Source organism: Mercenaria mercenaria, chromosome 10 (genome assembly GCF_021730395.1).
Source record: "Mercenaria mercenaria strain notata chromosome 10, MADL_Memer_1, whole genome shotgun sequence".
NCBI classification, from domain to species: Eukaryota; Metazoa; Mollusca; class Bivalvia; order Venerida; family Veneridae; genus Mercenaria; species Mercenaria mercenaria.
Window position 1 is genome coordinate 72,118,832 of NC_069370.1, and position 26,624 is coordinate 72,145,455.

Below are 26,624 nucleotides of genomic sequence, written 5' to 3' on the forward strand. Positions count from 1 at the left end.
TTTATTCTCTATATTTATTCCATTTCGAAAAATACCAAAATACAACACTCCATGGAAATATACAGTGTTGCTTTGTGGAATAGTGTGGACAATGGACGGATTAAAAATGAGACAGTACGTTATATAAAATATAAATATTCACAAGTTGTTGCATTAAAAGGGACCACATTGGCAATTTTTCTTTAAATTTCACTCTTTTTACAATTAGAGGATTTCAGTTTCAGTTTCAATAAAATGAGCATTCACGTGATATTCTACTAAATAAGACATCAGTATACCAAAAACATGTGAACCACTTAGGACATTAACTGCTTTAGTACATTTTCTTTCAACAAAACATTGATTTCGATTAAAATGGTCCCTTTTAACCTGGCAACTCACCACTATATGAATGAGTAGCACACATTAAATATCACAGAAAACAACACATTATCTGAGCAGGGTTATTACATCCATGGTAACAATAGCATGTTTTCATTCTTTCTGTACAATACAAGTGTTTAAATTAAGGTAGTGGATATTTCAAGACAATCAGATATTTCTCTATATTCTTAGGTACGGTCAGAATTCCACTGCTCTTATGACCTATGTTAGCATCCAAAGAATGCTGAAATGCCATATAAGAATAGATAATTGAAGGGAAATTTCTGACTGTTAATAGCAAAATTTATGTACCATTCACAACATTAATCACTGTACTTTCCATATGAGCCGTGCCATGGGAAAACCAACATAGTGGGTGTGCGACCAGCATGGATCCAGACCAGCCTGCGGATCCACGCAGTCTGGTCAGGCTCCATGCTGTTCGCTTTTAAAGCCTATTGGAATTGGAGAAACTGTTAGCGAACAGCATGGATCCTGACCAGACTGCGCGGATGCGCAGGCTGGTCTGAATCTATGCTGGTCGCACACCCACTATGTTGGTTTTCCCATGGCACGGCTCAATTATGTTTAAATTCTAATGTTGTGACAAGTTAATGCATTATATTCATTTTGAATAACATAAAATAACTGAATCTTATGTATTCCATGTGAATAGGTTCTATGAAGTATGAATATAGGTTAACAAAATATATTGAGAGTAAAAAACATATGCAACAGAAGATAAACTCTATTACGAAACTGTTTAACATTCAAATGCGTATTTTTACAACATGTCATTATAAGACTTGTCTGACCTGATGACAAAATAAATATACATATAAGTTTGTGTCTGTGTGCGCGTGTGTGTCTGTCTGTCATAACAACCCTGGTATTGGTTAGTGCATTTAGTAAGTAATTTTTCAAACGGAAGTAACATGAATATTTTTACTGAAGAAAATCTTAACAAAACTATGAAGAATCTAAACTACAGAATTTACCTAGATCTGTTGAAGTATGAAACTACATGTATCTTTGCATTCTAACAGTATAAACAAAATGAGGTACTAGCAATATTACCAAAAAATTCTCATTAAATCATAAACATGTAAAACAATCAAAACAAAACATAAAATCTCTAACATGAAACATGTAAATATAACAATAATATACAATATAAGACATAATTATATTCTGTAAAAATTTCTTGCTTATGATATATTATTTTATCTGTATTAATCTATGGAAATCTATAACTTTGATGTTTAATCACATTTTCCTCCAAACTGGGGGAATATGTTAGAACTAAATTAATCCATATCTATTCACTGGCAGGTAAAGGTTACAGACTTACATTGGCTATTATTAACTTATTGATTTATTTCACTCAACACTTTGTACATGTATATTGAGCATTTTTCTTTCAAAACTAGGGAAAATATGATTTGACTTTTTGGATACACCTATTTTGAGTTTGTTATGTTGGCTTCTGGGCTACAATTTAAGTCCTATGAAAGCTAGAGATTCAGGTATCTCTTTGGGTGTCGTTTCAGACATGGCCAGGAAGCTTGGTAAAACCACCAACCTTCTTCAAAACAACTGGACAGCTTTCTTATATGAAAATATTCTACATCCAAAATTTGGTTTGGTTGGAGCAGGCAATTAAAAGGGAATTTGCCTTGCATGCACTAAAACAAGCTCTTTTACTCTAAAAGTTTGGCTAAATGCCTCCTTGCTTCTGTTAAAAGTATTAAACAAATTATGATTTTTACATTCTAATGACTGTAGATATGTTCCTGGTAAAATAGTGAAGGGTGATAGCACAGACTGCCATGGAAGGTAACACTTGACAACAATTTACATATGAGTATCACAGATAATGCTGACAATAAAAATAATATGACAAAAACAATAAAAACTGTACAGCAGTCATTTTCTATATGTATCACAAATTTCGACATCAGACATGTATACATTATGAACATATATTTACATACAAATACAGGGGAGGGAGAAAAAGTTAGTTCAGTATGTACACTTGAAAATGTTATTAACAGAAGGCAATAGTATAACTTTCAAATATGAAAAATAAATAAAAATGGTAAGTTGACTGAAATGCAAAAATTGCTTTTATTTTATGTTCAAAAGTTTATGTACTGAGGTAAATGCTCTATGAGAGACACCATGGAAATAATAACTTTTCATTTCTTGCTTTGTGAAATTGTCAGATTTTCTGTGTATCAAAACATATATAACTTATCCTTTAAGCTAAGAAGACCTACAACACATGCAGTAACATTTTACTTCTGCAATCAGTGAATACAGTCAATTTCACCATGATTTTTTGCCAAACTGATAACCAGTTTAAGCCTTCCTTTCCTGTAATTTCTCCGCAGTAAATATTACTTAACTGACATTGCTCTGTAAGATTTGTGCATTTTCATAATTTACCGTTCTTATGACCAGGGAAAGAACTATTTCTGTTGTGACATAACAGTTCCATTCCAACAGCTGACAATTCTGACATTTCAGATTTAAAACTTTAACAAAAAAATATTAGAGTAAACTAAAACAATAAAACGAAAGACTAAACAGAACTAAACTGTAGTTTGAGTAGTTTTCATCCCAATATATATTTTGTGTTTTAAATATGCAGGAAGGGGCATAAAGCTTTTGCATAGGTAAATCACATCCGATGAAATTCATACCTGAATGAAAACTATAATACTTCACACCATAATTATTGGTTTATTGTATAAAACAACCCATATCCCCATTATATATGCTACACTTCAAATTAAAAGTGTATTCATTACAAAATAAATTAATTATCTGAAAACAAGTTTTGGCAAAAATAAATATAACACTTAACATAAATGAACTGACTTTGACTCTTGGAGATCAATAACACCAAGTTTTCTGAACAAAACAAGAAGTATAAACATTAAAAGAAATATGCATCTACATGAAGGTTAAAAAACTGAAAACTGTCAAAACTGGAACAAATGTCAACATAAATAAACATTGGAACTGAATGTTTATTTCATTCTTTGTTTTTGTTTGATGCTATTTCTAAATACAGATAAAAGTCCTATTTCACAATGCTGTAGGCCTGATTATCAGGATCGAGACCTTTTTAAAACATAAATACTGACTCACATTTAGAATTAATCACATATGAAAGGTTTTTCCTCAATTTCAATAATTTTGATGTAAATAAACTGGCACCCCATGCTTTAATTATTTTCATATATGTGCAGATAATTAAAAAATACTTAAAATACTGTGAAATCATTAATGTTCGTGGGGGACTAATTTCCGTGGATTTTGTGGTTGAGTCAATCCACGAAATTTAATGCCAACGGACACGTAAAATTCCCACTCATTCTATGTTCAGAAGTTGAAATCCACGAATTTACATTCCCACGAAATTGCTGTTTTGACCAAAACCACGAAATTTCATGCCCACGAAATTAAATGATTTCACAGCATTTCCTTCCATATAAAATAACATAAGCGTATTTAAAAAAAACAATATAAATAAAACCTTCTTTCCACACTGAAATAACCTCATGTCAATGTAAATACAATGCTCTGCTTATATACTAGTAATTAATAAATAAAATCTTGTTTTTTTGCAAGCAAAATAAAAAAAAAACATCATGTCTGTGAAGCAACGTCCTTGAAAATATTTCATTTTTTGAATATGATGACAATAGATGCAGACCTTTCAACAACTGCGAGTCACTATCATAAAAGGAACATAATTTTTCAGAACAACACAGTGAGTGAAAAATTGAATAAATAAATGAGGGAGAGATTTTATTAACATTATGGTTTTCCTCTGCATATACTTGTTCACAAATTGACTTCAAATATACATTAAAATATACACCATCTTAAACAGTAAGTGCTACATTTTAAGAATGTTCAGAAAATCAAATTTCTAAAAAAAAGAGCTGAATGAAGATAGTGCTTCTTTACAGTGTGAGTCACAAATAACTCTTTTTTTTCTGGTATTGGCACATTAAGTTTAAAATACACCATGGTGTTTCAAACTGTCAAGTAACAAAAAATAAAATGGATTTTTCATTTGGATTTCTTTTTGCTTTTTCGAGAAAAAATGTAAGAAATGACTATGAATTACCAACATGAAGATGAAATAAAACAAAATATATACAAACAACTATTGCAAGTTGTACAAGTGTAAAATGAAGAAGCTTGAAATTTCAATCTTATATGGAAACACATACATGTACCATTTATGGGTACACATAAATGTATGAATTATAAATTGTATGTTTTTATGTGTAGTGCCAAATTTAGAGCATGAACTTTTTTTCAATCATTTACAAATACAATATTGTAAGTCTTGCAAAATAGAATTTTACCACAAAAACAAGTAAATTTATGTGTTGTTAGCCATTTAGTTAATCCAACAGTCATTTTTTGTACTGCTATATGTATTTGGTCTACTTAAAGCACAAACAACTGGTTAACTTTCATAGACTTGTGTTGTGTAGCAAATCACACTAAAGTGAATCATGCTGAAATTTTAGTAGAAATTGCGAGTCAATCAAGTTACTTGAAGTTGATATTTATTCTATGGCAAACTATTGGCATCTTTACACATAATTGTATGTTTTGATTTAATATTTTTATATACAACAATCAAATTATTTGTGTAGATAGAAACATTTTTTTAATCTAGTGAGCTTTCTGAGAGAGAACACTGTCCATGTTTTGTCGTATCTTATCTGTTTTTTGTCTCTCTTGTAAATGTCTTTGTTCTAGAGTCCGAATATCAATAACATCTACTGTCTGGGTGGGGGGAGGCGTCGGTTTTGTTGGTGATCTTACTTTATTACTACTGCCCCCTGGGGTTAACTGTGCTGCAACCTCGTAAGAGTTATACTGGTTTGGTCGAGGTTTGACAACGGGCTTTGGGACATTTTTAGCATACTCCAAAGCCTGAAAAAACAACACAAATATACATGTGTTATAGTAAAATCTGAGATATTCAAAAGGGATGAATTTTTTTGCTGATGTTACATTTTTATATTGTGAAAATCCTTAAAAAATAAAAATTTAACAGCTATGCTAAGATTTAAACCTTGCGTAATATGACTTCCTACTCATTTTGCAAAAATTTGGTCACATAAAGCAATCACATATTACAGTAAGTTCTTTCAAAAAAATTATGCACAAATTCTTCAAATAAATATATTCCTTACCACATTATCATACTCAACAACTCCAGTGAGAAAATAGATGTATTTTATGGGAATTACTTTTAAATTTCCTAACATAAAAGGTTGTTACATCGGGAAGAGTAAATTCCCTTTATCATTTCAAGGTCTTCATGTAACCACACTAAAACTTGTAATATAATTCCAGTAAACCACTGGAATACCTATCGAAATCACTGCAATGTGACTCTTGGCCGTTATGAAGAAGTCTGGCTAAATTTAGACTGGGTTCCAACTTCTTTTCTCTGATTTTTCTTGGATTTTTAATAAACAGCTAACTAAGAAGTGCTGGAAATAAATGACAAAACATGTGCTACAAGGACCATTTTGTAATTAAAAAGAATGACTACATAGATCAACTTACAGTTTTTCTTTTTGCACCTTCTTCCCCTTGTTTTTCTGGTTGCCGTGGAAACTTTGGAGGTTTTTTATGACCTAATTCCATTCTATTCTTCTCCATTACCATCCGAGCATATTCAAACTGTTTATGTCTCTTCTCCATCTAGAGTAAAAACAAACATCTGGTACTGACATAACAACAAAAACATTGTTTCTTCAAATAATTTACAAAAAAAATATTAACATACTGTTTTTGATAATGATATGAACACCTTAAAATATTAAATTTAAGCACATTTTCTGAATATGATATCAAGAGTTATGAGACCTACATTCCTGCCTTGGCATTACCATGATGAAGAAATCTAAATTTTCATTCACTCCTGATGTAAAGTTACAGTAGAACATACCAAACAGCTTCTGGGCCAGAGTAAAAATTTGTTTTGGAAGAGTTTTCAGTTTAGACAGGTTCTGTCTGTGGAAAGTGTGCTACATTACATAAATAAATAAACAAATCCCAAGCAACCTGATTAATTTTAGATCCTGATCTACTTTACTTTACTCTATATTTAGCAATGGTATTAGAGTTTTTATTAAGATATGCTACCAAACAGAGCAAATTCTGGTAATAAAAGTAAAAGGCAGGCTAAAATTCTGATTGTCTTTAAAACTGTTTTGTTTTCAAAGGTAATTTTGTGTTAACAAATCAGAGGTACAGTCTGGAAAAAATGTTCAATTTCCTGAATAGAGGAACTTTGGTATATGGGAGTATTTTACTCGACATCTTCTTCTTCTTGTCGTTCGCAGAAACCTAGAGAGTTGATTTTACTCGACATGAAATAAGAAGGCCCAATTTCTGGACCACAGAATTTGTTCAGTTTGTAAAGAGGGATTTCCGGTATTTAGGGATTCAACATTTACGGGATTTCACTGCTCTGAGATACTAACTTAACTCAATGGCACTGCTATGAACCATTAACAAGGTACATCAAATATCTGATGTACAGAAATAGATCCACAGACTTTCCTAACAGAGCTAAAATCCTTGCTCTTTCATTTCCATACAAAAAATGTGCACTAATTATATTGTTTACATAGTAAGGTGTTTTACTGTAACTAAACAATTCAATATCTCCTTTAGCAATCATTAATATTATACAATAACAGAAGGAACGTGCGGGACTGAAAGATATGGATCTGATTTCCACATGTCTACCATACACAATCAAGCAAGTACAGTATAACCCGTCTAGATGAGACACCACCGGGATGTCTCCAATATGCCTGTTGTACAGAGGCTGTTTCCCTACAGAGGTTAATTCATTAAGAATTTTCATCTACTGGATAGAAAATGTAATGACTTAATAGAGAAGACTGTTTGCATTTTGCATTACTTTTGTAGCTTGTTCAAAGACTACTAGTACCGGGTATATTGTATAATCTAGAAATGAACAATACAAAAAATCATTCCCTGTAAATTATGAAGACAAAAAAACTTTTCAGCAACTCTTTCATCATACTGATTTAAAATCAAACATTTGGAAATGCAAATATATCTAATTATGTATTTTTAAACACAGACTTTCCTCTGTGAGGTTGTTTATTTGACCATATAATCATTTCAAGAGATTTATCAAGCTAAAAGGATTTGTCATTGCAATTATAAGATTTTCATGTTTCTCTTTTCTCTCTAGTCAGTTATAACTAGGAAAAGATGTCACTTCATAATGTAATTTGGTTAACAAACTGGTTTACAGCAGTAGTTTATGCTCATATTCTCTTGGATGCTCACTCAATTTGCTAATGGGGACAGGACAATCTATTTAAGATTAATAATGATGTAAGTTATACATCATTGCAAGTCTCCAGACATGCTAGTAGGAACTTTTTTAATTTTAATGATATCTTAAGGAATTCTTGGCAAATGAAAATTTTGGTATTTTTTTAACCTTAGTTTTAGACATTTCTGATTTCAAGTTAAGCTATTCTGAAAATTGTGTTTTTAAAGTGGAAGGGACCAAAGTTAATTAAATTAACACTGTATGTGTACAAGTAACAAAGTCTAGTAGTGTTTTTTGGTGCTTATTTCAAAACTTTTCAATATATCAAATAAACTAAAGGTGTGTCCATAGTACACTGATGCTCCTCCTTCCTGTCACTGTGCCTGGTTTCATTACCCTAGGTTAAATATTTTTTAAAGATATATGCAACACAAACTTTTAAGCACTTGATGTGCATTTGTCACTAATTAAAAGACCACAACTCTGGTCTGATTGACAGTCGAAAGAGAACACCAGGTGCACAACTTCATATCCTATATCATAACAATCCTCTGATGTTTTATGTCTCCAAGTCAAATACATGTACATTTTGAGATACATGTTACACAATCTAAATGCATGGGCTATAACTCTGGTCTGACAGACAGAAATCACAAACAAAACCCTGGATGCACAACACCACATGGTGAATAATATTCCTATTATATTTTATGAATTATGATCCAAGGTCAAATACATTTTAAGATACATGTGATCAACTTTTATGCCCTTTCAGTAAAATTTTTGAACAAGTAAAAGTTATAACTCTGGTCTGGCTGAGTGAAATTCTCAAAAATCCCAGGTGTAGAACCTCACACGCTGAATAATATTCCTGTAATGTTTCATAATCCCAGGTAAAATACTTCTTGAGATACATGTGACACAAACTTTTAGGCCCTACCTTTTACTAAGTCAAGGACCATAACTCTGCTCTGGCTGTGACAGATCCAAATTAAAACACCAGGTGCACAACTTCACATGCTGAATAACAATCCTGTGAGGTTTGAATACTCTGGGTCAAATATTTTTTTGACATACTTGTGACACAAATGTGAACATATGGATAGATAGATGGACGGACGGATGGATAGACAGACAGATAGACGAACAAGGGCAACTCTAAGTGCCCATCCCCGAAAGTTTTGATGGTATACTATACCTCATATGTAAAGAGAAATTTAGAAACAAGAGCACCGCCTTGCGGGTGCTGACGCTCATCTGATTTTTTTTTGTATAATAGAAATATTGTCCTACCCATGATTTTCTAAGTCTAAAAAGGGCCATCATTCTTGCAAAAAGCAGGATAGAGTTATGTTTCTTGATGTACAGTGTCCACTTATGATTGTGAAAAACTGTTGCAAGTTTTAAAGCAATAACTTTGATAGTTTATGAGAAAAGTTGCCTTAAACATAATACTCAACCAAGAAAATGATTTTCTAAGTCCGAAAGGGGCAATAATTCTTGCAAAAAGCAGGATGGAGTTATGTTGCTTGCTGTACAGGGTCAGCTTATGATGGTGAACAAGTGTTGCAAGTTCCAAAGCAATAGCTTTGATAGTTTAAGAGAAAAAGTTGACCTAAACATAAAACTTAACCAAGAAATCTGATATTTTCTAAGTCCAAAAGGGGCCATAAATCTTGCAAAAAGCAGGATGGAGTTATGTTTCTTGCTGTACAGGGTCAGCTTATGATGGTGAACAAGTGTTGCAAGTTTTAAAGCAATAGCTTTGATAGTTTAGGATAAAAGCTGACCTAAACATAAAACTTAACCAAGAAAACTGATTTTCTAAGTCCAAAAGGGGCAATAATTCTTGCAAAAAGCAAGATGGAGTTATGTTTCTTGATGTACAGGGTCTGCTTATGATGGTGAACAAGTATTCCAAGTTTCAAAGCAATAGCTTTGATAGTTTAGGAGAAAAGTTGACCTAAACATAAAACTTAACCAAGAAATCTGATATTTTCTAAGTACAAAAGGGGCCATAAATCTTGCAAAAAGCAAGATGGGTTATGTTTCTTGCTATACAGGGTCTGCTTATGATGGTGAACAAGTCTTCCAAGTTTCAAAGCAATAGCTTTGATAGTTTAGGAGAAAAGCTGACCTAAACATAAAACTTAACCAGGCAACGCCGACGCCGACGCCGACAACCGCTCAAGTGATGACAATAACTCATCATTTTTTTTCAAAAAATCAGATGAGCTAAAAACCTTATTACAGAAAAAGTGCATGAAATAGTAAATCATACCTTATCTTTGTAAGATTCTGTATCTAGGTCAGGCCCCAGTGTACCCCGATTGAGGCGGACTTCACGCTGCATCTTCTTGTAGTCATTAATGTTGTATATCTTGTACCATGGATGTTCACTTGGGTCTTTACTCTTCATCTTGTGGTAAGCTGCAGCATATCCCTCCTCTAATGATTTCTACATAAATATATATACTGAATATGAATACTGTCAAAAAAAACATGATATTTCATGACTTGGTCCAACATGGTTTTTCCTTAGACATGAATTTGTGGCTTCAGATTTTAATGATGTAACTAAATTAAATGGTAATTCTATCTGTTTGCTGTGACTTAATTTCATGGACAAACATGAACACAAACACATAGAAATGATTTGCCAATGATGCTATGATTTCAGTTTATTACATTAAAAATAAATAAATGCAATTTAACTATTCATTTGCAGAAATTTGACTCTTAAAACGGAATCAGAATTTCTGAAGAGGATGTGAAAGTTACAAGAACTCTGAGTCTGATAACAGCACACTCAACTATTCCAGGGCTTCTCAGTAAAATGTATTTTCTATCTAAGAATAGGTCTATTGTCTTTATGCTGTGATCTTGTTCAACTGCACCAAACATTTGTGTGAAGTTACAATGAAGTATCTGGATCAGTTCTAGTAAAAGTAATTTCAATACAAAACTCAAATCTACTTATTGAAAGTCCAAAACCAGACATTACTTTGCCAATTTGATATATGCACCTTTTGCCATGTCTAATCTACATCAATAATTTGTATATGGTTTCAGTTAAACGTTCACATTAACACTGGAAGACAGCAACTTGTATGCAAAACTTTAACCTAGATTTTCTCCAAGTCCAAGCAGGGGGCTAATCTTGTTAAAATCTTTTAAAGAGTTATAGAACATTATAGATGCTGTAACTTTATGTTATTTCCTGGAAGATCAGTGTGAAGCTTTAACTAGGTATCTGCAATGCTTAAAATTTAAAAACATGGTTTTGTTCTCTTGAAAAACTTTAACCAAAAGTTCTAAGTTTAAAAGGGATATAACTCTAACAAGAGCACCGCCTTGCGGGTGCTGACGCTCATCTGATTTTTTTTTTTATAATAGAAATATTGTCCTACCCATGATTTTCTAAGTCTAAAAAGGGCCATCATTCTTGCAAAAAGCAGGATAGAGTTATGTTTCTTGATGTACAGTGTCCACTTATGATTGTGAAAAACTGTTGCAAGTTTTAAAGCAATAGCTTTGATAGTTTATGAGAAAAGTTGCCTTAAACATAATACTCAACCAAGAAAATGATTTTCTAAGTCCAAAAGGGGCAATAATTATTGCAAAAAGCAGGATGGAGTTATGTTGCTTGCTGTACTGGGTCAGTTTATGATGATGAACAATTGTTGCAAGTTTCAAAGCAATAGCTTTTATAGTTTAAGAGAAAAAGTTGACCTAAACATAAAACTTAACCAAGAAATCTGATATTTTCTAAGTCCAAAAGGGGCCATAAATCTTGCAAAAGCAGGATGGAGTTATGTTTCTTGCTGTACAGGGTCAGCTTATGATGGTGAACAAGTGTTGCAAGTTTTAAAGCAATAGCTTTGATAGTTTAGGATAAAAGCTGACCTAAACATAAAACTTAACCAAGAAAACTGATTTTCTAAGTCCAAAAGGGGCAATAATTCTTGCAAAAAGCAAGATGGAGTTATGTTTCTTGATGTACAGGGTCTGCTTATGATGGTGAACAAGTATTCCAAGTTTCAAAGCAATAGCTTTTATAGTTTAAGAGAAAAAGTTGACCTAAACATAAAACTTAACCAAGAAATCTGATATTTTCTAAGTACAAAAGGGGCCATAAATCTTGCAAAAAGCAAGATGGAGTTATGTTTCTTGCTATACAGGGTCAGCTTATGATGGTGAAGATGTGTTCCAAGTTTCAAAGCAATAGCTTTGATAGTTTAGGAGAAAAGCTGACCTAAACATAAAACTTAACCAGGCAACGCCGACGCAGACGCCGACGCCGACGCCGACAACCGCTCAAGTGATGACAATAACTCATCATTTTTTTTAAAAAAATCAGATGAGCTAAAAATACTGTAGTTAGAGTTACGCATCTTGTCACAGTAATGTACACTGTCACTATGAGCAAATACAGCAAATTTTTAAATGAACAACTTAAGTAATGAAAAAGATATTGGACTCTATAAAACTTTAACCAAATTTCTAAAACTAAAAGGGGCATAATTCTAGAAATACTGCAGGCAGAGTTATGCATCTTGTAATGTATATTGTTAATATGAGCAAGTGCAGTGAGTTTCAATTCAATATCTAGTAATGAAGAAGATACTGGACTTCATAAAAAAAACTTAAACCAGTAAGGACTCCGATGACAGGGCAAGTGCAACAGCTCTCCTTATTCTTTGAACACATGGGTTAAAAAACACAACACTAAAGTACATTTCATAAATGATTTGCATTTTAGCAGATGGAAGATATGCATGTGTTTGTTTTATTGTGTTGAGGTCAAAAGTTTCAGTGTACACTTTAAATACAAGGCATTTGATGCCTAAGTGCAATTACTTGAACTGCAATGCACATCATAATTATATTTTCTTTCCCCTTACATTAAAAAATTTGCAAATCCTAAAGTTCTTACTTTTACAAATTTTTGGGGGATAAATGATATAAAACTGTACACATCTTTGAATCAAAATTACTTCATGACAGCTGCCTGAAATTTTAACTGGAGCATGGACACAGTAAATGCACTGTCATCAAAACAGAGCTTTTGTCCTTGTAATAAAATAAATACATACTAAGTCACTGTTATCTGTATCATCCCTGAAGCTCACTGAACCTGGCTGGTATTTCTTTGAGTATCCTGTGGGGTCCACAAGCGCAAGTTCCTCTGATGTATACTGATTCTCGCCATTTACTGGTTGTGTTTGGTAACCATTGTTGTACTGTACCATCTGACCCTGTTCCATATTAAATGATAAACATTTACTTATAATTTAACTAATTTCTTAAAATATTTTTACTTAATCTTATCCAATAGAAATCACTCAGAAACAACAATCTACACTAAACTAGAGCACCACCTGTGGCTGCCAACAATTCAGAATTAAATTCTACTTTTTATGTGTATATATGGTTATAAACCATGAATTGCACCAGAAATTCTTGGATAATTAATTCTGCAAGAAGTGCTAATGTGGTTTATAATATACCAGCCTTCAATTCCTATATTTACACTTTTATAGTAGCTGGCTACAATGACAAGTGATTTGCTTTCCGTGAGTATATGGAAATGAAAATAGATGTCAGGATATCAATCTTTTCAACATCTAAATACATTTGTAGAACTGTCAAAAAAGACCTCTTTACCTTAAAAACCTTAAAAAAGTTTCAGCTATATAAATTTAAAGTTCTTTTTGAAATTTTGGCTTCCAATTTTGAACGAATTTTTCACAAGGAGCCGCTCTGTTCAAGTTTTTAGCGAATGATGTCAGATTCAAATGCAGTCTTGCAGACAGGGCTGTACTGGATTACAATAATGTAATGTTAAATAAAAAAAAAACACATTTTCTTCTTTCCAAACAAAAAATATAGTGACTGTAAATATTCTTCTGTAAGTGCCAGACATCACAGAATGCACAAGAAAATACAATTCTTAGCTTCCTCAGCTGATGAAGAAAAAAATGTATAAAGTTTCAAAGCTATTGTGTTCACAAAGTGGCCATAAATAAACAATAAAAAAGCAAAGTCAGTGAATTTATATCCCCTGCCTAATAGGTTGTTTTTAAGAATAGGGGGACTATATTTTGAAAGATATTTAATTTCCAAATATACACAAGTTATGCATAATAGGACTGTGCCATGGTTTGTTGGTTCCTGTTTGTTACCAAATAAGGGGGAAAACTCTGCTCTGTAGTGATCTGTATCTGTATTATGTTTCATGAAGATCCAAGAATGGGTTACTCCTTTTTGTAGGAATTTATGAATTTAAAAAGAATTAAAGGGCAATAAACCAGCAGTAACTGAAGAGATCCAGATGAATGATGTGTATGCACATAGAAATAATAGACTGAAAAACAATGAATGGGCAATGGTTGCTGAAGCGATCCTGAAAGAAAGTCGTGTGTGCACCAATTTGACCTATAGTGATTTACATTTGTGTAAAGTTTCATGAAGATCAATCAACAGATTTCTTTGATACAAATAAATATCCTTTTTTATAACAAAATCATGGGGAAAACTCTGCCTTTACTGGGTAAATATAATACTAACTGAGCAAATCTCATTTGCTAATTAATAATTATGTGAGGCTTGGTGAATCCTAGCTAAATTATAGTAAGCTTTGGTGATTCTATATATAGCTAAAATACTTCCTGAATTGTAAACATGTTCAATTTTTTTACCACATCAAGAGGAAAAAAACCTCTTGGTAAAGGGTGACACAAGGACCATTTGTGTAAAATTATTTCAAAATCGGGCTAGCAGTTTCACACAAGAAGATTTTTATTAAAGTTTCCATTATATACAAGTATACATATAGGGAAAAGTGACCACGCCCTCCGGCAGCCATGATTTTTGACGAATCAAAATAATTTGAACAATCTTGGTAGAGGGTCACACAAGGACCATTTGTGTAAAATCATTTGAAAGTCAGGCCAGCAGTTTTACACAAGAAGATTTTTAAATTTCCACTATATAAATATATAGGGAAAAGTAACCACGCCCCCTGGCGGCCACGTTTTTTGACAAATTGGTGTAATTTAATTAAACAATCTTGTTAGAGGCTGACATAAGGACCATTTAAATGTAAAATTATTTCCAAATCTGACCATTGATTTAGGAGTAGATGTTGTTTGAAGACTTTTTATTTTTTGCTCTGTTTGAACAAATTTGGTAGCGGACTACCCAAGGAACATCCTGGCTAAGTTTCATCAAAATCCATTTAGTGCTTTTGGAGGAGATGTCATTTAAACACAATTGTTGACGACAGACACAGCATGATCACAATAGCTCACAATGAGCACTTTGTGCCAAAGTGAGCTAAAAATGGGCCAAAATGAGAAATTCTTTAGTTACCATTATATGAGGGCTATAGTTATCACAAAATGCAGGTCAGAGTTAGGATTCTTGGCCTACATGCATAATCATGAAAAACAAGCGTATGAAATTTCAAAGTCGTAACTCTTGTTGCAAATTATATGAAGTCAAGTGGACCTGAACATAAATTGTAACTATGAAAGTTCAAGTAAAAAAAGTGCCACAATTCTGACACAATGCATAAAAGTGTTATGGTTCTGTGCAAATGTATTCCCCAAATGATGATAACCAAAGGTACAGAGTTTTATATCTTATAGTATTCAATCAAAATTGATGTTTTAAAAATCTACAAAACAGTGACTTAACACTTAGTAATTCTCTTTAAACTAATTTTAATATCAAAATTCCCTCAATGATTAATTTAGTAAAACAATAATTTATACCAAAAAAAAAACCTCCAAATAATTTCTAGCAAATTTAACTCACCTCTGAGTATCCTGTATTGTATCCATCATAATTTCCATATGCATCCTGCATCTGATATGGGATACCAGTGGCATTCAGTCCTTGTGTTTCCTGTACTGGAACAAGGGCTAACTGCTGCTGAGTCGGTGACCCCATGCCAGACTGCCCAGGGGGTGGACTGATGAGTCGTAAATTTATATCCACACTGATTCTTTGACCATCCTCTGTAGTAATTTCCTGTGATATTGGTTTCAGCTCCATGTGTCGGCGAAAAGGAGATGAAGGATTTACTGCAGTCGGAACCATTTCTGTTGAAGCTGGTGCGGCTGGTCGATTCTCTAAAGGCTGAAGCTGACGTGTTGGTGTACTATAACCACCCTGTGGTTGGGAGTAACCACCTTGATCTTGAGCACTGCTAGGATGGTATGCACCAGTAGGTTTATAAAACTGACCTTGATTTGCTAACGGTGCAGGAGGTTCAAATTTTTGAGCCTGCTTAACTTGAGGATTACTGTTCCATCTTGGAACAGATTTACTTGCGCTTTGTTTTGCAGGTTTACCACTCCCCGCTGACCCCTTTTTCTCTGACAGAACTCGCGCCCTCTGAGCCCACAGTTCTTCTGCAGATGATGGTTTGAACCCCAAAGGGTACTGGTCTGGAGCTTGGTAACCCATGTGTTCTGGCTGTGCTGATTGTGCTTTCTTATGCTTCTTTTTTGATGCTTTTGATGGTACCTTTGGGCTTATAAATATATGGTCTAACTTCTGCTCCTCCTCTTTTTTCTTATGAACAATATCGCGATAACTTCTCCTTGGATTTTTACCATAATCCTGCTTATTTTGTTCAACATAGTCATATTTAGGTGCTTTTGGATTAACAATGTCCATTCTTTCAACATCATCAGCATCATAAAAGTCTGGTTTAGAATCCTGTTTTATGAACCCATCAGGGTAATAGCCCTGATTATCTTGATATGGATTTTGAGGAGGATTTTCCCACTCCTGCTGACGTGGATCATAATTATTATACTCTAATGAATCCTGCACATAACCTCCATCCCTATCATCAGATGGGTATTCTAAAGAGTCCCTTCTGTAGTCATTTTCTTTATCGTATCTTTCTTTTTCAAACCTTTCTTTTTCCAATCTTTCTTTTTCATATCTATCACTTTTCATTTTTACACTTTGCTTATCAATTCTCCTTTTAAGGTCCCTTTGGTATTCAGCCTCCTTTTGTAAATCCCTCTCATCCATTTCAGTGTTTTGCTTTCTATAACCCTGACGATATTCCATTTCATCCTCTCGTCTTGGTTCTTTTTCATACTCTGCTCTTTCATCGCGCAATCTTTCATATCGGTCTGCACGATCATAATGTTCACTTTCCTTCACTCTATCTCTATACCGGTCACCTTCTCTGTGTTTATCTCTACTTTTCCGTTCATCATAATATCCATTCAGTTCATGGTGTCTGTCTTCGTATCCATCTTTGTAAAATTCATCGCCATTTCTATCTTGATTTTTGTTACTATATTTATCTTGGTTTCTATCTTCGTACCTGTCCTTATCATATCCTCTATTACGTTCTGTGTAATCATTGTCTGTTTTTCTAGATCTGTTATCTGGATAACTATTACCAGCGTAACTATCCCTATTGTGACTTCTATTGTCTGAGTAGCTATGCATAGGGTTATCATCCCCACCATACCCTCTACGTGAGTTATCCATTTCTCTGTGAGTTCTCTGTTTCTGATCTTCTGTATCTTCTAGCCTGCTACTTACAAATCTATACTCTTCTTCTTCTTCTTTTGTAAAAGATGGTGACTCTACATAAACACGTTTAATTGACTGATTATCGTCTTGTGTGCGCCTGGTTCCTCTACTACCAGGCTTTGAAGAGCTGTGAAGAGTATCTAGGGGAGGGTGCTGTGGCGGTAAACTTCGTTTTGAAATATTTGATTGTTCCCGTGATTTCTCTTCTTTTGGAATCTCCCACTCTGGTGGAGTTTTTGGTAGTTCCTCCCTCTCAGGAGATTTTGCGTATGGTGTAGGAACTCTCTCTTTTACAGGACTTCCTCCATAAGTCCGGCTGTCTATACTTGGAGGACGTCTACTTCCAGAATCAAATCTCACTGCACTATGCCTAGACTGCCTAGCTTCAGAATTAGAGTATTGTCTATGAACGTAATTATTTTCAGTTTCAGGTTCAATACCTTGAGCACGGAGAACTTCTGGATTAGCTACAGCATAAACGTTACTGTTGCTACGAAGGCTTGTTGCCGGTTCTTTATTTGGGGGAGGTGTTGTTTGGACTGGGGGAGATGGGGGTTTTGGTTCTCTTGCAGTATCTGCACCTTGAACAGCTTGAGTGTCAAAAGGATATGGCACTTTCAATTCATCTGCTAAGTCTGATCTATGTGGTTCTAGCCGATCAGGCTCCTGTTGACGATCACGATATGTATCTTGTTCATCCTCTTGTTGTCTGAAATTGTCAGAAGATTTTACATGTGGTAATTGAGAAGACAACAGCGGACTTTCTACTTCGTAAGTCCTACGAGTTGTAGGATTATAATCACGAGAGGAGAAATGAACGATAGAATTGGTTTGATCAGAAGCATGCAAATTCTGATCTTTTATGACATGCTGGCTTTCAGGAGATGCAGGAGAAGAAGGAAGTAAAACAGGTTCGGGCAATGTGACACCTCTTAAATCTAAAGGTGGAACAAGCTGATCTTGAGTATTAACTCGTTGTGGTGTCCTGCCTCTACTCACTCGATCATACTGAGAATGAAAACTCAAGTGTGTATGCTGCTGAGAGAATAAGCTGTGATCTCGGGTGCGCTGTTTATTAAGCTGTGAATACTGTCTTTCATGTGAAGTGTTTTCTCTATCACTACTTTTAAGTGCAAGTTGCTTATCGCTATTTTCACGTGCAAATTGTTTATCACTATTTTTGTGTGCAAATTGTTTATCACTATTATTTACAAGCTCTTGTCCATCACTTCCAACTGCTTTAAATTGAGTGTTTGACCTAGAATTTACATGAGAATTATGATTAATATCACCACTCCCAATCACATCATCCTTAACAATACTCTTTGTTAACACATCACCATGCTCTTGCAATTGTCCACTTTCAGATTTTTCACCAGTGAAACCAGATTTTGGACTATCTTTAGAATACTCAGACCTTGCAACAGTGTTTAAATTTTGACTTTTCAAAGAGTTGTAAGCATAAGCGTTACTTCGGGCACTGTCCTGCTTTTTAGAATAATCTATTTGATTTTCCGGATCAGGTACGGAATCACTTACAATTACAGACTCGGTTTTCTTGGACTCGTTTTTGTTACTAGACTCTGTTTCATCTGGTGAGCTAGAATGATTATTATCATGAACAAGTGGGTGATCTTGATTAGCCGCAGTGTGTAAGCTTGCAGAAGATTTGCTAACTACAACATATTGTAAATTTTGCTTTTCTTTGTTAGTTGAAGCATTAGATACATTTACAACATCAACATTAGACGGTACAACATCTAAAGCAGGAGTATAAACTGACGCTGTGCGTTGTGCAGGTGCTATATTTCCATTTGATTTTTCCCGTAAAATTGCACTTAAAGCAGTGTTTTCTGTGTGAATCCTTCCCTGCGAAGCAGATGATCGTGGTGTAGTGCGTGACGAATATGACATTGACATATTACCTCTGGGCCTCCATGGCTTAACTGGAAGATCTGGATTTCTCCCAGTAGAAAATGCATCAAAATTATTCTTCAGTTGTGAAACTGAAAAGTACAATGAAAACATCTTATATAGGACTCCTAATAAAACTCTATCATGTTATGCACATCTGTGCTGAATATATATTAGATCGTAAAATAATGTGAAAGTTACTCATTTGAAATTAGTCCTAATTTAATATGCCATTAAAATGTGAAGTTTAGCTTGTCATATTTATTAATATTTTTATTGTAATAAATTGCACATATTTTAAAGCTCTTTGCTAGGAAATTGTAAAGCATTAGAACTTCAATCACTAGATATCCTGCCTGGGAAAATCCAGAATTGGTGCCCAGTATGAGAAGTGCAATGTACTCCAGTGGGGCATAAAGCTTGCCACAGTTCCTTACACCTAAATACAGCACCATCTCCCTATCATTTTCCAAAACCAAAGAAAATCTCCCGAAAATTGCACAAAGTAGAAATTTGACACATACATTTATCAACCTATTGTTTTACAGTTTTCCTATGAAAATATTAGACATTCAAACAACTGATGTTTTGTTTTTTTCCTATAATCTTGAATTATCTACATACCAGTACTGGTAAATTATGTAGACTGAGTGCTGATATATTTCAGTCCTTTGGGATCATAATGAGGCCATTCAATTTATAAATTTATAACAGAATGTTGCTCGCTTCATAATTCAACAAATTGTAATTCAACAGACTCAATCAATTCCACAAGTCTGCTATTATTTTGCCTGGTTGCATTCTATATGCTTCCAAAGGATCTGCTTTAAATAGAATTTAATTATCTATGAATATTGACTTAAGCCTGTAACAGCTTAAATAGTACACAAACCAATCTAAAACTTTAGTAGTCATAATTATTTCTTACGCTATGCTTGGTGCATAAAATTAATGTTGTTCTCATACAATGGAAAATAAACAATTAAGCTCTCCATTTTGAATTGAAGAACATGGTAGATTTAGCTCTTAACTCTTTATAACAAGAGGACCATGATGGTCCTGAATCGCTCACCTCTTCCCACATGACCAAGTTTTGAGTATGACGTCGTTTTTTCTATTATTTGACATAGTGACCTAGTTTTTGAGCTCATGTGACCCAGTTTTGAACTTGACCTAGATATTATCAAGATAAAAATTCTGACCAATTTTCATGAAGATCCATTGAAAAATATGGTCTCTAGAGAGGTCACAAGGTTTTTCTATTATTTGACCTATTGACCTAGTTTTCGAAGGTACGTGACCCTGTTTTGAATTTTAACTAGATACATCAAGGTGAACATTCTCACTAATTTTCATGAAGATCTCATGAAAATATGGCCTCTAGAGAGGTCACAAGGTTTTTCTATTTTTATACCTACTGGCCTAGTTTTTGACCGCACATGACCCAGTTCGAAACTGACCTAGATATCATCAAGATGAACATTCAGATCAATTTTCATGAAGATCCATTGAAAAATATGGCCTCTAGAGAGGTCAAAAGATTTTTCTAATTTTAGACCTACTGACCTAGTTTTTGACCGCAGTTGACCCAGTTTCAAACTTGACCTAGATATCATCAAGATGGAACATTCAGACCAACTTTCATACAGATCCCATGAAAAGTATGGCCTCTAGAGAGGTCCAAGGTTTTTTTATTATTTGACCTACTGACCTAGTTTTTAAAGGCACGTGACCCAGTTTCAAACTTGACCTAGATATCATCAAGGTGAACATTCTTACCAATTTCCATGAAGATCCATTCAAGGGTATGGCCTCTAGAGAGGTCACAAGGTTTTTCTATTTTTAGACCTACTGACCTAGTTTTTGACCGCACATGACTCTGTTTCGAACTTGACCTAGATATCATCAAGATAAGCATCAGACAACTTTCATACAGATCCCATGAAAAATATGGCCTCTAGAGAGGTCACAAGGTTTTTTCTATTATTTGACCTACTGACTAGTTTTTAAAGGCACGTGACCCACTTTCGAACTTGACCTAGATATCATCAAGGTGAACATTCTGACCAATTTTCATGAAGATCTCATGAAATATATGGCCTCTAGAGAGGTCACAAGTTTTTCTATTTTTAGACCTACTGACCTAGTTTTTGACCGCACGTGACCCAGTTTTGAACTTGACCTAGATATCATCAAGATGAACATTCAGACTAACTTTCATACAGATCCCATGAAAAATATGGCCTTTAGAGAGGTCACAAGGTTTTTCTATTATTTGACCTACTGACCTAGTTTTTGAAGGCACGTGACCCAGTTTCGAACTTGACCTAGATATCATCAAGATAAACATTCAGACCAACTTTCATACAGATCCCATGAAAAATATGGCCTTTAGAGAGGTCACAAGGTTTTTCTATTATTTGACCTACTGACCTAGTTTTTGACGGCACGTGACCCAGTTTCGAACTTGACCTAGATATCATCAAGGTGAACGTTCTAACCAATTTTCATGAAGATCTTTTGAAATATATGGCCTCTAGAGAGGTCCACAGTTTTTCTATTTTTAGACCTACTGACCTAGTTTTTGATGGCACGTGACCCAGTTTCGAACTTGACCTAGATATCATCAAGGTGAACATCTGACCAATTTTCATGAAGATCTTGTGAAATATATGGCCTCTAGAGAGTCACAAGGTTTTTCTATTTTTAGACCTACTGACCTAGTTTTTTGACGCACGTGACCCAGTTTCGAACTTGACCTAGATATCATCAAGATGAACATTCTGACCAACTTTCATAAAGATCCCATGAAAAATGTGACCTCTAGAGTGGTCACAAGCAAAAGTTTACGGACGCACGGACGCACGGACGGACGACGGACGCTGCGCGATCACAAAAGCTCACCTTGTCACTTTGTGACAGGTGAGCTAAAAATCTATTATTGCATGATATATTCTTGTATGATAATCATCAAAATTCTATCAAAAGAGTTCAGAAAAGCGCAACTAAGTACAAAATATGCTCTAAATGAAATGTTATAGCTTCTCAGTTTTCAGAGAATACTTGTTGTGATCATACAGCAAACTTGTACGTAGTAAACATAGCGCATGTCACAAACATTAATTAAAACGAGATTTGTATCCTGCGTGACTGTGTCAAGAGAAGAAGAACTACAAGTGGGGTAAGCCTATCTTTTCTGGTGTTGTTTGTTCACAACATCTGACCATATATAATTCAGCACTGGCAATGGGTAATGAATCTCTTGGCGAAGGGTCTCGAGGTCCAATAACCAGATTTCTAGTAAACCATTAATTAGGTTGTCTGGGGGTCTATATTAATCAAAACAAGTATATTAACAATAGTACTTGCAGAGTGAAACTATTTAATTAGAACAACACAGAAACCAAACTTCTCAGATCGTACTTTATAAAATCAAATATAACCTAATCCAATTGTAGACCACCACGTACGGTACCACCATTTTAACTTATGGAAATCCTTAATTGTCATAAAATCATTTGAAAGTTTTACTGAATGTTTTACTTTCCGTTTCACTGAATTCAATATGCTATGGATTCCAAAAGTAAAATGACAGCAAGAAATATTTGCACAAAACAAACAGATTGACAAATAAGAACTGGTTGAAACATATGTTTATGACATTAATGATACAGTCCAAATAATGGGACGTTTTAAAATCAGGACAGTGTGATAACATTTGACAGTCGCTGCCCGTCTCTTCCAAACTTATTCTGCATATTTCTGTGAAGAAACCCCCAATTAGCCGTACTTATTTGGCTTATCAGGATGACTTATTTTATGATCTGTTATTTTATAATTGTCATCCCTCTAACGGGTCAGCAACAGTCAAAAGTTATCACGCTGTGCCAGAATGTCCTATTATTTGGACTAATCCCCAATGAAATCTGTTGGGAATGTTTTTGGTATATGTATGATGTATTTATTATGATTATATTAATTTTGTGTTTTGTTTCTGCAATTTTAAGTGTCATCGGTGGTTACACAGTAAAGCTGTTATTCTAGCATAAAATGCGTAAAAACCAAGTAAATGAATAAATTATCCTACAACTTCATTAAATTTCCATGAAATGCACGGTAAAGTATATGTTGTTTTTTCACGCTGACGTCATTTCCTTTTGAATTATCCGTTTTGGAGCTGTAATACATTTATGCTTTGCCACAGAATGCGCATATATAAAAGGTAGCCTTATTCATTTGGCTTATCGTGATGACTTATTTTATAATCTGATGTTTTATAGTTGTCATCCCTCTAAGCCTTACCTGTATCTGCATTTTACTGCTAGGAAAACAAAGACTTTAAAAAATCCAAAAACGTCATAATATATCAGACTTTCTTGCTTTAATAAAATTAAACATTAATATTCACATAGAAATTTCATATGGGTTGAATTTAATCCATAATTTTAAACAAAAGACTTAATTCTTCGAAAATATGATTTGACAGATGCGAGGAGATATCTACCCTGACACCGGTTTCAGTAACACTAGACTGTAGTATGACACTAAATTACAGAAATAAAACACAAAATATACAGTCATAAAATGTCAGCGAGGCAAGTTTATATGCTTTAATGTCAACATAAATTCATTATCAGAGATGTAATCATTACAAATGCTTTGTATATGTACCAGAAAACGTTCCCAACGGATTTTAATTGGGGATTTTCTAACAGAAATATGCAGAATAAGTTTGAATGTGAGGGAGACAGCGACAGTCAAAAGTATTCATGCTGTCCCGAAACGTCCTATTATTTGGACTAATATAAAGAGGTGTTAGCACGTGAGCGGGTAGTCCAACTAATTTGACGCAATCCCAGGAAATATTAAGATAATTTTTTCATATGGGCAATATCCCCACTCGCGTCAAACACTCAAAAGACTAAAATAGTTGAAGCAATTACCGATGAAATTTTCACTGCTGTCGACGCTTTTCATGCTATAGGTTTAAACGCAGATTATTTCAAGAATTGGCCATAAATTCAAATAAAACTTACATGTATCAAAAGGGGATTCAATTCCTCATTGATTTATGTAAAAATTATCCAATAATATCCAAAATTACGAATTTTCTAGTGATTTAAACCTATGTATGTACTGTATACGATTAACGTTTACACGCCAACATGCGCAAGCGATAAAACCAGTAACTTTACATGATTGTGTACTGTGATTCATCCTCCATTATTTGGTCCTTCAGTTTTGACGTTTAGACTGAACAATCTGAACGTCGAATTATTTTGACTAGTGAGCGGGATCTCTTTGTTAACACACGTTTTCTCTCCTGTTAAATCACACCCGAAAAGTGACAATAACAGCATTGTTATGCTAGAATAATTAAATTCCTACATTTTTTCTGTTTTAGTAAAAAAAATTTGGTTCTGACATTTTAGCAATAGCTAGCCGGTATCAAGTCAACTCGTCCCCTAGTCAACTCGTCCCCCAGTCAACTCGTCCCCGATTTGGTCATTTCGTCCCCCAAAATTGGTCATTTCGTCCCCCTCATCATAAAATTTGGTCAACTCGTCCCCGATTTGGTCATTTCGTCCCCCAAAATTGGTCATTTCGTCCCCCTCATCCTAAAATTTGGTCAACTCGTCCCCCTTTTGGTAATTTTGTCTCCCTTAATATTTTAAGCATTTTTGAATTTTTATGATATTTTTGATTTTGAAAACTTGTATTTAAAATCATCGTGAGTTTTGAAGGAGTTATATTTGAAATAGTTAACTTTAAATAATTAGGTTTGATAAAATAATAAAAGAAATATACTGAAAATATAAGACAATTAACTGAAATAAAATATAAAAAAAATAAATACAATGCTCTTAGTATTAAAAATATAATATAATAGGAAATCTAATTAACTTTTTAAAAATCATAGTAAGAAAAGAGAGAGCAATAACTCATTACCCCTGGTCATGATAAAAGAAGGTTTTATTTAGAAATACCGGTACAATAAAGAATAAATAAAATATCTGTCACATGCTTTATATCAATTTTTTGTCATTAAAGTTAAAAAGAAATACTTCAAAAGTAGGGAGACTGTGGTTTCTATAAAAGTAGAATGAGCATATACCTGCATGCAAAAGGTGTTAAAGGTTATTAATCATATTAAAAGGCGTTGATGGGGCTGATTGGAAGGTGTTAATGGTATTTAATTGCATGAGAAGTTGTTGATTGACCAGATGAAATGTGTGAAAATTTTCCCCAAGTAGAATTAAATGTGTTAGTAGTTGATTGGAGTGAGGGAATCATTTATTATAAAAAACGTTTAATACAAAGTTTAATATTATTCAAGAGTTTTAAATTAAGCAGCATCAAATATGGACATTTAAACAGCTATCATGTTGTCCAACATAGCATACTTACAAAAACAAAACAGAAAAAAACCTGGAAATCTTCCTTGTTAAATCGATCACTTTTAAAGCAAAAAGCTCTTAAAACAAATTTAAAGCATAAAAGCATAAATATACTTATTTGAAAGAAAAAACAGATTATTATCATACTTTGATTATCTTTTTTTTCAAAATACGTTTTAAAAAGGGGGCCGAAAAAGGGGGGACGAAATGACCAATTTGAAATCGCCGAGGGGGACGAAATGACCAAATCGGGGACGAGTTGACTGGGGGACGAGTTGACTAGGGGACGAGTTGACTGTAAATCAGCTAGCCTAGGTAGATTCCAGATATTTCTCTTTTTATTTTATTTTATATATGGAAATAGATAGCCCGACTTTTCTGCCTTTGATGTCGGAATTGTTTCAACCTGAACAAATTCAACAATCACTGATTTGACAATCTCGCATGAATTCAAGGCTTTAATCTGTTAATCCGTCGGCCGTGAAAATTTTCTGACAGCGTCAGCGACAATGTTTACCTGTAAAAAAGTATAAAAAGGCTTGAAAAGCAACAGGTTAGATCAGGCAATTTCCTTACTTTTGGCGACCTTCTCCCCTCAACATTGGATATATCTAATCAAACTGACGTTTACGGTCATCGAAGGTAAATAGTTTTGTATCAAACATGTTTGTTCAATTCACAGGAAGATGGCTGCCAAAATATATCCCACAATTCCGCAACTATTTACACGTTGCCATGGATTGACCTTGCGCAGTGCAAAGTGCTCAGAGTTTAAGTTATCTCCCTTGACAATAGGTGTAGCAGGGTATACAGTAGTAAATAAATTTGCTAGATCTGTATGTTCTACTGGTACTGATGATAAACCCGAACAGAAAATGAGGTTTTTTACCTATAACTTTTTTATTTCTGCAAATTGAAATCAATGGTCGGTATCAAAATAAAGCTTAACCTTTGTTGAAAACTTTACATAATTCAAATTTATATTTAGTAAGCAAACTCACACGAAGTGAGGG

The 26,624-nt window shown here is 34.0% G+C and overlaps 1 protein-coding gene across 2 annotated transcripts; it reads right to left on the reverse strand.

Annotated features, from left to right (window-relative positions):
• Positions 1–26,270, reverse strand: LOC123561310 (mediator of RNA polymerase II transcription subunit 12-like). Of its 2 annotated transcripts, XM_045353585.2 has the most exons (7): positions 26,188–26,268; positions 19,083–19,305; positions 15,551–18,008; positions 12,826–12,987; positions 10,011–10,187; positions 5,974–6,111; positions 1–5,331 (listed from the first exon to the last, which is right to left on the reverse strand). In XM_045353585.2, the coding sequence occupies exons 2-7, from the start codon at positions 19,217–19,219 to the stop codon at positions 5,068–5,070; spliced, it is 3,336 nt and encodes a 1,111-aa protein (XP_045209520.2). In that variant the 5' UTR covers positions 19,220–19,305; positions 26,188–26,268; the 3' UTR covers positions 1–5,067. The 2 variants fall into 2 exon arrangements, with proteins under 2 accessions (XP_045209520.2, XP_045209519.2); XM_045353584.2 differs by having other exon boundaries at positions 15,551–19,305; positions 26,188–26,270.
• Between the last annotated feature and the right edge of the window lie 354 nt (positions 26,271–26,624).